Raw genomic sequence first — 13,419 nt, 5'->3', positions numbered from 1 at the left:
ACATCAAGGAGCTCAAGGTGGACCAGAAGGGCCCAAAAGGGGAGATGAGTGCGCCCGACGTGGATGTGACCCTGCCCAGCGCAGAGTTGGACGTCCAGGCACCCACGGCCAAGTTGGAGGGTGACGTTACCCTGGGAGACAAGGAGGTGGCCGCTAGAGACAGCAAGTTCAAAATGCCCAAGTTCAAGATGCCTTCCTTCGGTGCCTCAGCGCCAAGCAAGTCCTTGGAGGCCGCGGTGGACGTTTCTGTGCCCAAGATCCAGGCGGAAGTGTCCCTGCCTTCCATGGAAGCTGAGGTCAAGACCAGTGATGTGACCGTTGAGCTGCCATCTGCTGACCTAGAACTCAAGACTTCCACGGTGGGCCAGAAGCTCCCTGATGTTCAGGTGCCTGAGGGAGAGCTCCAGGAGCCCTCAGCAGGAGCCGGGTTCAAAGGGCACCTGCCCAAGGTGCACATGCCCAGCATCAAGATGCCCAAAGTGGACATCAAAGCCCCCCAGGTGGACATCACGGGGACCAAGGTGGATATCAAAGGACCCAAAGGGGAGGTGAGCGCCCCTGACGTGGATGTGACCCTGCCCAGTGTGGAGATGGATATCCAGGCACCCACCACCAAGTTGGAGGGTGACGTTACCGTGGGAGACAAGGAGGTGACCACTAGAGACAGCAAGTTCAAAATGCCCAAGTTCAAGATGCCATCCTTCGGTGCCTCGGTGCCAAGCAAGTCCTTGGAGGCCGCGGTGGACGTGTCCCTGCCCAAGATCCAGGCGGAAGTGTCCCTGCCCTCCATGGAAGCTGAGGTCAAGTCCAGTGATGTGACCGTTGAGCTGCCATCTGCCGACCTAGAGGTCAAGACTGCCATGGGGGGCATGAAGCTTCCAGAAGGCCAAATACCTGAAGGGGAGCTCCAGGAACCTTCGGCAGGAGCCGGAGTCAAAGGGCACCTGCCCAAGGTGCACATGCCCAGGATGAAGATGCCCAAAGTGGACTTTAAGGCACCCCAGGTGGACATCAAGGCACCCAAGTTGGACATCAAAGGACCCAAGGTGGACCTGAAGGGCCCCAAAGGGGAGGTGAGCACCCCTGACGTGGAAGTGACCCTGCCCAGTGTGCAGATGGACGTTCAGGGACCCACTGCCAAGCTGGAGGGTGACGTTACCCTGGGAGACAAGGAGGTGGCCGCTAGAGACAGCAAGTTCAAAATGCCCAAGTTCAAGATGCCTTCCTTCGGTGCCTCAGCGCCAAGCAAGTCCTTGGAGGCCGCGGTGGATGTTTCCGTGCCCAAGATCCAGGCGGACGTGTCCCTGCCTTCCATGGAAGCTGAGGTCAAGACCAGTGATGTGACCGTTGAGCTGCCATCTGCTGACCTAGAACTCAAGACTTCCACGGTGGGCCAGAAGCTCCCTGATGTTCAGGTGCCCGAGGGAGAGCTCCAGGAGCCCTCAGCAGGAGCCGGGTTCAAAGGGCACCTGCCCAAGGTGCACATGCCCAGCATCAAGATGCCCAAAGTGGACATCAAAGCCCCCCAGGTGGACATCACAGGGCCCAAAGTGGATATCAAAGGACTCAAAGGGGAGGTGAGCGCCCCTGATGTGGAGGTGACCCTGCCCAGTGTGGAGATGGATATCCAGGCACCCACCGCCAAGTTGGAGGGTGACGTTACCCTGGGAGACAAGGAGGTGACCGCTAGAGACAGCAAGTTCAAAATGCCCAAGTTCAAGATGCCATCCTTCGGTGCCTCGGCGCCAAGCAAGTCCTTGGAGGCCGCGGTGGACGTGTCCCTGCCCAAGATCCAGGCGGAAGTGTCCCTGCCCTCCATGGAAGCTGAGGTCAAGTCCAGTGATGTGACCGTTGAGCTGCCATCTGCCGACCTAGAGGTCAAGACTGCCATGGGGGGCATGAACCTTCCAGAAGGCCAAATCCCTGAAGGGGAGCTCCAGGAACCCTCGGCAGGAGCCGGAGTCAAAGGGCACCTGCCCAAGGTGCACATGCCCAGCATTAAGATGCCCAAAGTGGACTTTAAGGCACCCCAAGTGGACATCAAGGGGCCCAAGTTCGACATGAAGGCCCCCCAGGTGGACATCAAGGGGCTCAAGGTGGACCAGAAGGGCCCAAAAGGGGATGTGAGTGTGCCCGACGTGGATGTGACCCTGCCCAGTGCACAGGTGGACGTTCAGGCACCCACAGCCAAGTTGGAGGGTGACGTTACCCTGGGAGACAAGGAGGTGGCCGCTAGAGACAGCAAGTTCAAAATGCCCAAGTTCAAGATGCCTTCCTTCGGTGCCTCAGCACCAAGCAAGTCCTTGGAGGCCGCGGTGGACATTTCTATGCCCAAGATCCAGGCGGACGTGTCCCTGCCTTCCATGGAAGCTGAGGTCAAGACCAGTGATGTGACCGTTGAGCTGCCATCTGCCGACCTAGAGGTCAAGACTGCCATGGGGGGCATGAAGCTTCCAGAAGGCCAAATACCTGAAGGGGAGCTCCAGGAATCCTCGGCAGGAGCCGGGTTCAAAGGGCACCTGCCCAAGGTGCACATGCCCAGCATGAAGATGCCCAAAGTGGACTTTAAGGCACCCCAGGTGGACATCAAGGCGCCCAAGTTGGACATCAAAGGACCCAAGGTGGACCTGAAGGGCCCCAAAGGGGAGGTGAGCACCCCTGACGTGGAAGTGACCCTGCCCAGTGTGCAGATGGACGTTCAGGGACCCACTGCCAAGCTGGAGGGTGACGTTACCCTGGGAGACAAGGAGGTGGCCGCTAGAGACAGCAAGTTCAAAATGCCCAAGTTCAAGATGCCTTCCTTCGGTGCCTCAGCGCCAAGCAAGTCCTTGGAGGCCGCGGTGGACGTTTCCGTGCCCAAGATCCAGGCGGACGTGTCCCTGCCTTCCATGGAAGCTGAGGTCAAGACCAGTGATGTGACCGTTGAGCTGCCATCTGCTGACCTAGAACTCAAGACTTCCACGGTGGGCCAGAAGCTCCCTGATGTTCAGGTGCCCGAGGGAGAGCTCCAGGAGCCCTCAGCAGGAGCCGGGTTCAAAGGGCACCTGCCCAAGGTGCACATGCCCAGCATCAAGATGCCCAAAGTGGACATCAAAGCCCCCCAGGTGGACATCACAGGGCCCAAAGTGGATATCAAAGGACTCAAAGGGGAGGTGAGCGCCCCTGATGTGGAGGTGACCCTGCCCAGTGTGGAGATGGATATCCAGGCACCCACCGCCAAGTTGGAGGGTGACGTTACCCTGGGAGACAAGGAGGTGACCGCTAGAGACAGCAAGTTCAAAATGCCCAAGTTCAAGATGCCATCCTTCGGTGCCTCGGCGCCAAGCAAGTCCTTGGAGGCCGCGGTGGACGTGTCCCTGCCCAAGATCCAGGCGGAAGTGTCCCTGCCCTCCATGGAAGCTGAGGTCAAGTCCAGTGATGTGACCGTTGAGCTGCCATCTGCCGACCTGGAGGTCAAGACTGCCATGGGGGGCATGAAGCTTCCAGAAGGCCAAATCCCTGAAGGGGAGCTCCAGGAACCCTCGGCAGGAGCCGGAGTCAAAGGGCACCTTCCCAAGGGGCACATGCCCAGCATTAAGATGCCCAAAGTGGACTTTAAGGCACCCCAAGTGGACATCAAGGGGCCCAAGTTCGACATGAAGGCCCCCCAGGTGGACATCAAGGGGCTCAAGGTGGACCAGAAGGGCCCAAAAGGGGAGATGAGTGTGCCCGACGTGGATGTGACCCTGCCCAGCGCAGAGGTGGACGTCCAGGCACCCACGGCCAAGTTGGAGGGTGACGTTACCCTGGGAGACAAGGAGGTGGCCGCTAGAGACAGCAAGTTCAAAATGCCCAAGTTCAAGATGCCTTCCTACGGTGCCTCAGCACCAAGCAAGTCCTTGGAGGCCGCGGTGGACGTTTCTGTGCCCAAGATCCAGGCGGAAGTGTCCCTGCCTTCCATGGAAGCTGAGGTCAAGACCAGTGATGTGACCGTTGAGCTGCCATCTGCCGACCTAGAGGTTAAGACTGCCATGGGGGGCATGAAGCTTCCAGAAGGCCAAATACCTGAAGGGGAGCTCCAGGAACCCTCGGCAGGAGCCGGGTTCAAAGGGCACCTGCCCAAGGTGCACATGCCCAGCATGAAGATGCCCAAAGTGGACTTTAAGGCACCCCAGGTGGACATCAAGGCGCCCAAGTTGGACATCAAAGGACCCAAGGTGGACCTGAAGGGCCCCAAAGGGGAGGTGAGCACCCCTGACGTGGAAGTGACCCTGCCCAGTGTGCAGATGGACGTTCAGGGACCCACTGACAAGCTGGAGGGTGACGTTACCCTGGGAGACAAGGAGGTGACTGCTAGAGACAGCAAGTTCAAAATGCCCAAGTTCAAGATGCCTTCCTTCGGTGCCTCAGCGCCAAGCAAGTCCTTGGAGGCCGCGGTGGACGTTTCCGTGCCCAAGATCCAGGCGGACGTGTCCCTGCCTTCCATGGAAGCTGAGGTCAAGACCAGTGATATGACCGTTGAGCTGCCATCTGCTGACCTAGAACTCAAGACTTCCACGGTGGGCCAGAAGCTCCCTGATGTTCAGGTGCCCGAGGGAGAGCTCCAGGAGCCCTCAGCAGGAGCCGGGTTCAAAGGGCACCTGCCCAAGGTGCACATGCCCAGCATCAAGATGCCCAAAGTGGACATCAAAGCCCCCCAGGTGGACATCACAGGGCCCAAAGTGGATATCAAAGGACTCAAAGGGCAGGTGAGCGCCCCTGATGTGGAGGTGACCCTGCCCAGTGTGGAGATGGATGTCCAGGCACCCACCACCAAGTTGGAGGGTGACGTTACCCTGGGAGACAAGGAGGTGACCGCTAGAGACAGCAAGTTCAAAATGCCCAAGTTCAAGATGCCATCCTTCGGTGCCTCGGCGCCAAGCAAGTCCTTGGAGGCCGCGGTGGACGTGTCCCTGCCCAAGATCCAGGCGGAAGTGTCCCTGCCCTCCATGGAAGCTGAGGTCAAGTCCAGTGATGTGACCGTTGAGCTGCCATCTGCCGACCTAGAGGTCAAGACTGCCATGGGGGGCATGAACCTTCCAGAAGGCCAAATCCCTGAAGGGGAGCTCCAGGAACCCTCGGCAGGAGCCGGAGTCAAAGGGCACCTGCCCAAGGTGCACATGCCCAGCATTAAGATGCCCAAAGTGGACTTTAAGGCACCCCAAGTGGACATCAAGGGGCCCAAGTTCGACATGAAGGCCCCCCATGTGGACATCAAGGGGCTCAAGGTGGACCAGAAGGGCCCAAAAGGGGATGTGAGTGTGCCCGACGTGGATGTGACCCTGCCCAGTGCACAGGTGGACGTTCAGGCACCCACAGCCAAGTTGGAGGGTGACGTTACCCTGGGAGACAAGGAGGTGGCCGCTAGAGACAGCAAGTTCAAAATGCCCAAGTTCAAGATGCCTTCCTTCGGTGCCTCAGCACCAAGCAAGTCCTTGGAGGCCGCGGTGGACATTTCTATGCCCAAGATCCAGGCGGACGTGTCCCTGCCTTCCATGGAAGCTGAGGTCAAGACCAGTGATGTGACCGTTGAGCTGCCATCTGCCGACCTAGAGGTCAAGACTGCCATGGGGGGCATGAAGCTTCCAGAAGGCCAAATACCTGAAGGGGAGCTCCAGGAATCCTCGGCAGGAGCCGGGTTCAAAGGGCACCTGCCCAAGGTGCACATGCCCAGCATGAAGATGCCCAAAGTGGACTTTAAGGCACCCCAGGTGGACATCAAGGCGCCCAAGTTGGACATCAAAGGACCCAAGGTGGACCTGAAGGGCCCCAAAGGGGAGGTGAGCACCCTTGACGTGGAAGTGACCCTGCCCAGTGTGCAGATGGACGTTCAGGGACCCACTGCCAAGCTGGAGGGTGACGTTACCCTGGGAGACAAGGAGGTGACTGCTAGAGACAGCAAGTTCAAAATGCCCAAGTTCAAGATGCCTTCCTTCGGTGCCTCAGCGCCAAGCAAGTCCTTGGAGGCCGCGGTGGACGTTTCCGTGCCCAAGATCCAGGCAGACGTGTCCCTGCCTTCCATGGAAGCTGAGGTCAAGACCAGTGATATGACCGTTGAGCTGCCATCTGCTGACCTAGAACTCAAGACTTCCACGGTGGGCCAGAAGCTCCCTGATGTTCAGGTGCCCGAGGGAGAGCTCCAGGAGCCCTCAGCAGGAGCCGGGTTCAAAGGGCACCTGCCCAAGGTGCACATGCCCAGCATCAAGATGCCCAAAGTGGACATCAAAGCCCCCCAGGTGGACATCACAGGGCCCAAAGTGGATATCAAAGGACTCAAAGGGGAGGTGAGCGCCCCTGATGTGGAGGTGACCCTGCCCAGTGTGGAGATGGATGTCCAGGCACCCACCGCCAAGTTGGAGGGTGACGTTACCCTGGGAGACAAGGAGGTGGCCGCTGGAGACAGCAAGTTCAAAATGCCCAAGTTCAAGATGCCATCCTTCGGTGCCTCGGCGCCAAGCAAGTCCTTGGAGGCCGCGGTGGACGTGTCCCTGCCCAAGATCCAGGCGGAAGTGTCCCTGCCCTCCATGGAAGCTGAGGTCAAGTCCAGTGATGTGACCGTTGAGCTGCCATCTGCCGACCTGGAGGTCAAGACTGCCATGGGGGGCATGAAGCTTCCAGAAGGCCAAATCCCTGAAGGGGAGCTCCAGGAACCCTCGGCAGGAGCCGGAGTCAAAGGGCACCTTCCCAAGGTGCACATGCCCAGCATTAAGATGCCCAAAGTGGACTTTAAGGCACCCCAAGTGGACATCAAGGGGCCCAAGTTCGACATGAAGGCCCCCCAGGTGGACATCAAGGGGCTCAAGGTGGACCAGAAGGGCCCAAAAGGGGAGATGAGTGCGCCCGATGTGGATGTGACCCTGCCCAGTGCACAGGTGGACGTTCAGGCACCCACGGCCAAGTTGGAGGGTGACGTTACCCTGGGAGACAAGGAGGTGACCGCTAGAGACAGCAAGTTCAAAATGCCCAAGTTCAAGATGCCATCCTTTGGTGCCTCGGCGCCAAGCAAGTCCTTGGAGGCCGCGGTGGACGTGTCCCTGCCCAAGATCCAGGCGGAAGTGTCCCTGCCTTCCATGGAAGCTGAGGTCAAGTCCAGTGATGTGACCGTTGAGCTGCAATCTGCCGACCTAGAGGTCAAGACTGCCATGGGGGGCATGAACCTTCCAGAAGGCCAAATCCCTGAAGGGGAGCTCCAGGAACCCTCGGCAGGAGCCGGAGTCAAAGGGCACCTGCCCAAGGTGCACATGCCCAGCATGAAGATGCCCAAAGTGGACTTTAAGTCACCCCAGGTGGACATCAAGGCGCCCAAGTTGGACATCAAAGGACCCAAGGTGGACCTGAAGGGCCCCAAAGGGGAGGTGAGCACCCCTGACGTGGAAGTGACCCTGCCCAGTGTGCAGATGGACGTTCAGGGACCCACTGCCAAGCTGGAGGGTGACGTTACCCTGGGAGACAAGGAGGTGACTGCTAGAGACAGCAAGTTCAAAATGCCCAAGTTCAAGATGCCATCCTTCGGTGCCTCAGCGCCAAGCAAGTCCTTGGAGGCCGCGGTGGACGTTTCCGTGCCCAAGATCCAGGCGGACGTGTCCCTGCCTTCCATGGAAGCTGAGGTCAAGACCAGTGATGTGACTGTTGAGCTGCCATCTGCTGACCTAGAACTCAAGACTTCCACGGTGGGCCAGAAGCTCCCTGATGTTCAGGTGCCCGAGGGAGAGCTCCAGGAGCCCTCAGCAGGAGCCGGGTTCAAAGGGCACCTGCCCAAGGTGCACATGCCCAGCATCAAGATGCCCAAAGTGGACATCAAAGCCCCCCAGGTGGACATCACAGGGCCCAAAGTGGATATCAAAGGACTCAAAGGGCAGGTGAGCGCCCCTGATGTGGAGGTGACCCTGCCCAGTGTGGAGATGGATGTCCAGGCACCCACCACCAAGTTGGAGGGTGACGTTACCCTGGGAGACAAGGAGGTGACCGCTAGCGACAGCAAGTTCAAAATGCCCAAGTTCAAGATGCCATCCTTCGGTGCCTCGGCGCCAAGCAAGTCCTTGGAGGCCGCGGTGGACGTGTCCCTGCCCAAGATCCAGGCGGAAGTGTCCCTGCCCTCCATGGAAGCTGAGGTCAAGTCCAGTGATGTGACCGTTGAGCTGCCATCTGCCGACCTGGAGGTCAAGACTGCCATGGGGGGCATGAAGCTTCCAGAAGGCCAAATCCCTGAAGGGGAGCTCCAGGAACCCTCGGCAGGAGCCGGAGTCAAAGGGCACCTTCCCAAGGTGCACATGCCCAGCATTAAGATGCCCAAAGTGGACTTTAAGGCACCCCAAGTGGACATCAAGGGGCCCAAGTTCGACATGAAGGCCCCCCATGTGGACATCAAGGGGCTCAAGGTGGACCAGAAGGGCCCAAAAGGGGAGATGAGTGCGCCCGACGTGGATGTGACCCTGCCCAGTGCACAGGTGGACGTTCAGGCACCCACGGCCAAGTTGGAGGGTGACGTTACCCTGGGAGACAAGGAGGTGGCCGCTAGAGACAGCAAGTTCAAAATGCCCAAGTTCAAGATGCCTTCCTTCGGTGCCTCAGCACCAAGCAAGTCCTTGGAGGCCGCGGTGGACGTTTCTGTGCCCAAGATCCAGGCGGAAGTGTCCCTGCCTTCCATGGAAGCTGAGGTCAAGACCAGTGATGTGACCGTTGAGCTGCCATCTGCTGACCTAGAACTCAAGACTTCCATGGTGGGCCAGAAGCTCCCTGATGTTCAGGTGCCTGAGGGAGAGCTCCAGGAGCCCTCAGCAGGAGCCGGGTTCAAAGGGCACCTGCCCAAGGTGCACATGCCCAGCATCAAGATGCCCAAAGTGGACATCAAAGCCCCCCAGGTGGACATCACGGGGACCAAGGTGGATATCAAAGGACCCAAAGGGGCGGTGAGCGCCCCTGACGTGGATGTGACCATGCCCAGTGTGGAGATGGATATCCAGGCACCCACCGCCAAGTTGGAGGGTGACGTTACCCTGGGAGACAAGGAGGTGACCGCTAGAGACAGCAAGTTCAAAATGCCCAAGTTCAAGATGCCATCCTTCGGTGCCTCGGCACCAAGCAAGTCCTTGGAGGCCGCGGTGGACGTGTCCCTGCCCAAGATCCAGGCGGAAGTGTCCTTGCCCTCCATGGAAGCTGAGGTCAAGTCCAGTGATGTGACCGTTGAGCTGCCATCTGCCGACCTAGAGGTCAAGACTGCCATGGGGGGCATGAAGCTTCCAGAAGGCCAAATCCCTGAAGGGGAGCTCCAGGAACCTTCGGCAGGAGCCGGAGTCAAAGGGCACCTGCCCAAGGTGCACATGTCCAGCATGAAGATGCCGAAAGTGGACTTTATGACGCCCCAGGTGGACATCAACGCGCCCAAGTTGGACGTGAAAGGACCCAAGGTGGACCTGAAGGGCCCCACAGGGGAGGTGAGCGCCCCTGACGTGGAAGTGACCCTGCCCAGTGTGCAGATGGACGTCCAGGGACCCACTGCCAAGCTGGAGGGTGACGTTACCCTGGGAGACAAGGAGGTGGCCGCTAGAGACAGCAAGTTCAAAATGCCCAAGTTCAAGATGCCTTCCTTCGGTGTCTCAGTGCCAAGCAAGTCTTTGGAGGCTGCGGTGGACGTGTCCCTGCCCAAGATCCAGGCGGAAGTGTCCCTGCCCTCCATGGAAGCTCAGATCAAGTCCAGTGATGTGACCGTTGAGCTGCCATCTGCTGACCTAGAACTCAAGACTGCCATCGTAGCCGACAAGCTCCCGGGGATCGAAATGCCCGAGGGGGAGCCCCAGGAACCCTGGTCAGGAGCCGGACTCAAAGGGCTCGTGCCCAAGGTGCACATGCCCAGCGTGAAGATGCCCAAGGTGGACTTTAAGGCGCCCCAGTTGGACATCAAGGGCCCTAAGTTGGATGTGAAGTCCGCCGGAGGGGAGTTGAGCGCCCCCGACATGGATGTGACCCTTCCCAGCGTGGACGTGGACGCCCGGTCTCCAAGGACTAAGTCAGATGTGGATATGTCCTCTCGGAACCTGGAACTGTTTTCTAAAGGAAGCAAGTTGAAGTTTCCTAAAATCAACATTTCTTCTTCTGGTCACCCCAGTAGTAAGTCCTCTCTGGTCTCTCCACCTGTTGAGGGAATTGCCAAAGATGTTGACCTCAGTCCTTCTTCTGGCCCCATGCATCCCGTCGTACACGCTCGTGATGAGGATGCCGTCACAGTCAAAGGTGACGTAGGTCTCTCAATTGGGAAAGATGGAGGTCGAAGCAAAAGCAAAAAATCCCATTTTAAACTCCCCAAAGTCTTTTCTCCACCTGGGAAAACCCCTAAAGTGTTCTTAGCTTTTGGCGGAGAAGTTGCCATGCGTTCGCCTCCGAGTGAGTCTGCGCATGGCGGGTCCCCGGGGCTGTCCATTACTTCTGAAACTTCCCTGCCGGAGTCCCGGCCCGGCTGGCTCAGTGGTCCCCGTGGGGATTCCTCTAGCCTCATTCCGGGTGAGGACGTCACACTTACAAAGTACCAGGTGACCATCCCCCGTGACCCCGCCTCCCCCGAGCTGCCCTGTGTAGGCCTGTCTGGGTCCCAGGCGGAGTCTCAGTTGCCCAGCGTGGCCGGTGCCGTGGACTCCCCATCCAGCGAGAATATTCTCCTGTCCCGGCCTGACGGCCACAGTGGCCCAGTGCACACCGTATTTCCTGAATCTTATGGCCGCGTGACTTTTCCTAAATTTCATCGACCAAAGTTCCAACTGTCATCCCCCCAATCAGCAGGTGGCATGGCGGAGCCCGGAGCTGCAGAGGGTGTCCCCGCCCTGTCCCCTCCCCTCCCTGAGTGGGGACCACACTCCTCGGCCAGGGAAGCCACGGGGTTCCCCTTGCCAGGCAGTCAGTTGCCGTCTGCAGGTGTCTCTGTGTCCACGGTGGCAGAGGGACATGTGGGCACCGCGGGGACATCAGCAGTGGCTGGAGGGGAAGCCCCGGCCGGAGACGCGGAGCCTGAGGGGAGGGGCGGTCCTGTGAGAGCACCAAGAGTCAAGCTTCCCTCTTTCCGCCGGTCCCCCCAAAAGGGGGAGGAGTCCAAAGCAGCCCCTGGAGCCGCCCTGCCACCGGGGGTTTCCCTGCCACCAGCAGCAGCCGGTGAGGATGTGAGTCTTGGGCAGGAGGGAGAGAAGGGGGTGGTCAGAGCACCCGCTCTCACCCTACTGAAGGTCTCACCTCCCACAACAACGGCTTCCACAGGAGGGACCGGCGGAAGTGGCAGGGGCGGGGGTGCAGGTGCAGCAGCTGGGCCCCCAGAAGGAGCGGACGTGACCCTCCACCCCACACAGGCCCACGCTCCCGGTGCCGGCTTCGTCGAAGAGGCGCTCAGACCCGCCGAGGCCCCGCCGGAGGCGAGCCTGTCCACCCGTGGCCCGTCCCTTGGAGACAGCAGCAGAGAGCACGGTCTCGGGGACGGCTCGCAAAGCCAGCTTTGTGGGGAGGTGATGGCCCCCTCAACAGAGGTCCCCCTGCAGCCGTCCCGGACAACCCCAGATGCCGCCTCCCCCACGGAGGGGAGCCCAGCGTGGGAGGCGCCAGCGGGAGTCACCCCGGCCGGCCCCAGGGAGAGCTGGTTTAGAATGCCCGCGCTGCGTCTGCCCAGCTTCAGGCGCCCCTCCAAGGAGAGGCCTGCGTCTGCAGCGCTGGGGGCTCAGGGGCCCGCGCCTGCCACCAGTGCGCCAGGGGAGGGACAGGCACCGACCACAGTCCGGAGTCAGGGTGTCCCTGTTCCTGAGTCCGAGGAGGAGATGACTAAGTGCCCGCGGCCCCTGGAGGCCGGTGGCGACGTGGGAGCCACTGGCATCGAGGCTTCTGACACAGACGTTCCGCAGAGGAATCTAGACCTTCAGGCCCCTGCTGCCGGCATGTCCACTCCCGAGGTCAGGGTCCGGCCAGGCGCAGGCTCCCTGCCCCTCCGGGTGTGCGGGACACTCGCAGAGCCCCACGGGCCTCCAGGAGAAGCAGTCCAGCGCCCCCTTGCTGGGACAGCAGCAGCGCAGGACCTGGCCGGGGGCCCTGAGGAGCCGCCTCCCCAGCCCGAAGGCCCTCTCAGACTGAGGGCCTCCAGTACCGATGTGCCGTCCCAGGTTTCCGTGGTCAACGTGGGTCAAGTCTGGGAGGACTCTGTGCTCACTGTCCAGTTCCCCAAGTTAAAGGTTCCGAGGTTCAGCTTCCCAGCCCCCAGCGCGGAGGCTGACGTTTTCGTGCCCCGTGTCAGAGAGCTGCCGTCCCCACAGAGCCATCCTGACACTGCCCTGCTCGGGCAAAGCCCCGGCGCCCGGGACGCCGGCGTCCTGAAGGCGCCCGAGGCCGTCTCCTCAGAAGCCGCCTCCATCTGTAAGGTCAGGGTGCACATTCAGAGCGCGGAGGCCGAGAGCAGGCAGGTCACCGTACAAAGCACGGTGACAGCCATGTACACGGAGCTCTCGGAGCCCCAGGCTCTTCCTGCCCGGATCGTGCGGGAGTCAGAGGTCCCTGCGTCAGAGGCCCAAACGCCTTCCTACGGGTTCTCCTTACTCAAGGGGAGGGTCCCTGAGCCCACCGCTCGGTCGCAGGCACACGCGGTGACTGCGGACCCTGGGCCAAGAGGGCGCCTTCACGAGCCAGACCCAGGAGCAGGACCTGTTTCTGGAGACCCGCAGCCTGACACCGGAGAGCCCTTTGAAATTCTCTCTCCCGATGGAGACGTGCCGGGAATGCCAGCCTGCTCTTCTGACCTCCACTCTGGCCATGGGCCTGCAGACAGCTGTTCTGACGAGGAGCCTGCGGAAATTCTCGAGTTCCCGCCAGAAGAGGGCCGGGAGGCGGCGGCTGCCCCGGCAGAGGAGGACGGGGCCCCCAGAGCGAAAGCAGAAGGTAAAAGGTCCTCCGGCCTGTTCCGGTTTTGGCTCCCCAGCATCGGGTTTTCTTCCTCTGTCGCCGAGGCCAGCACTGACCCCCGGGCCGAAGCCCCGAGACCCGCTCCGGTCCAGACGCAGCCCGAGGCGCGGCCGCCGGACCCGCAGGAGAGAGCGGGCTGGTTCCGATTGCCCAGGTTGGGCTTCTCCTCGTCTCCCAGCAAGAAATGCAAGAGCGCGGAGGCGGAGGCGGGTCCGGCCGAGCAGCGCCTCCAGGAAGAGGCAGGCACCTTCTTTGACGCCCGAGAAGGCTTCTCCCCCGAGGAGCAGGAAGAGGGGGGGTCGGCGGAGGCCGCGGGCTCCGGGGCGATGGTGGCCTCCGCGGCGAGAACCGAGCTGATCCTGCTGGAGGGGGACGGAGCCGCCAGCCGGGCCCCGGAGCCCAGGCCCGGCAGCGAATGAGGGCCGGGCAGGGGAGACCCTTCCCCGGAGGACGGGCGCCCAAACGAAATCCCGAGGCAGA

The 13,419-nt window shown here is 60.7% G+C and overlaps 1 protein-coding gene across 1 annotated transcript in view; it reads left to right on the top strand.

Annotated features, from left to right (window-relative positions):
* Positions 1-13,358, top strand: part of AHNAK2 (AHNAK nucleoprotein 2) — a 31,813-nt gene extending 18,455 nt beyond the window's left edge. The window contains exons 8-11 of the mRNA XM_043557111.1: positions 30-3,641; positions 3,684-5,216; positions 5,259-8,366; positions 8,409-13,358. Of these exons, the coding sequence (XP_043413046.1) occupies positions 30-3,641; positions 3,684-5,216; positions 5,259-8,366; positions 8,409-13,358 (13,203 nt within the window). The remainder of the gene's footprint in view (positions 1-29; positions 3,642-3,683; positions 5,217-5,258; positions 8,367-8,408) is intronic.
* Positions 13,359-13,419: the final 61 nt, after the last annotated feature.

The sequence above is a fragment of the Prionailurus bengalensis genome, chromosome B3 (assembly GCF_016509475.1).
Source record: "Prionailurus bengalensis isolate Pbe53 chromosome B3, Fcat_Pben_1.1_paternal_pri, whole genome shotgun sequence".
Taxonomy (NCBI): domain Eukaryota; kingdom Metazoa; phylum Chordata; class Mammalia; order Carnivora; family Felidae; genus Prionailurus; species Prionailurus bengalensis.
This window is presented reverse-complemented; position numbering and strand designations above follow the sequence as displayed.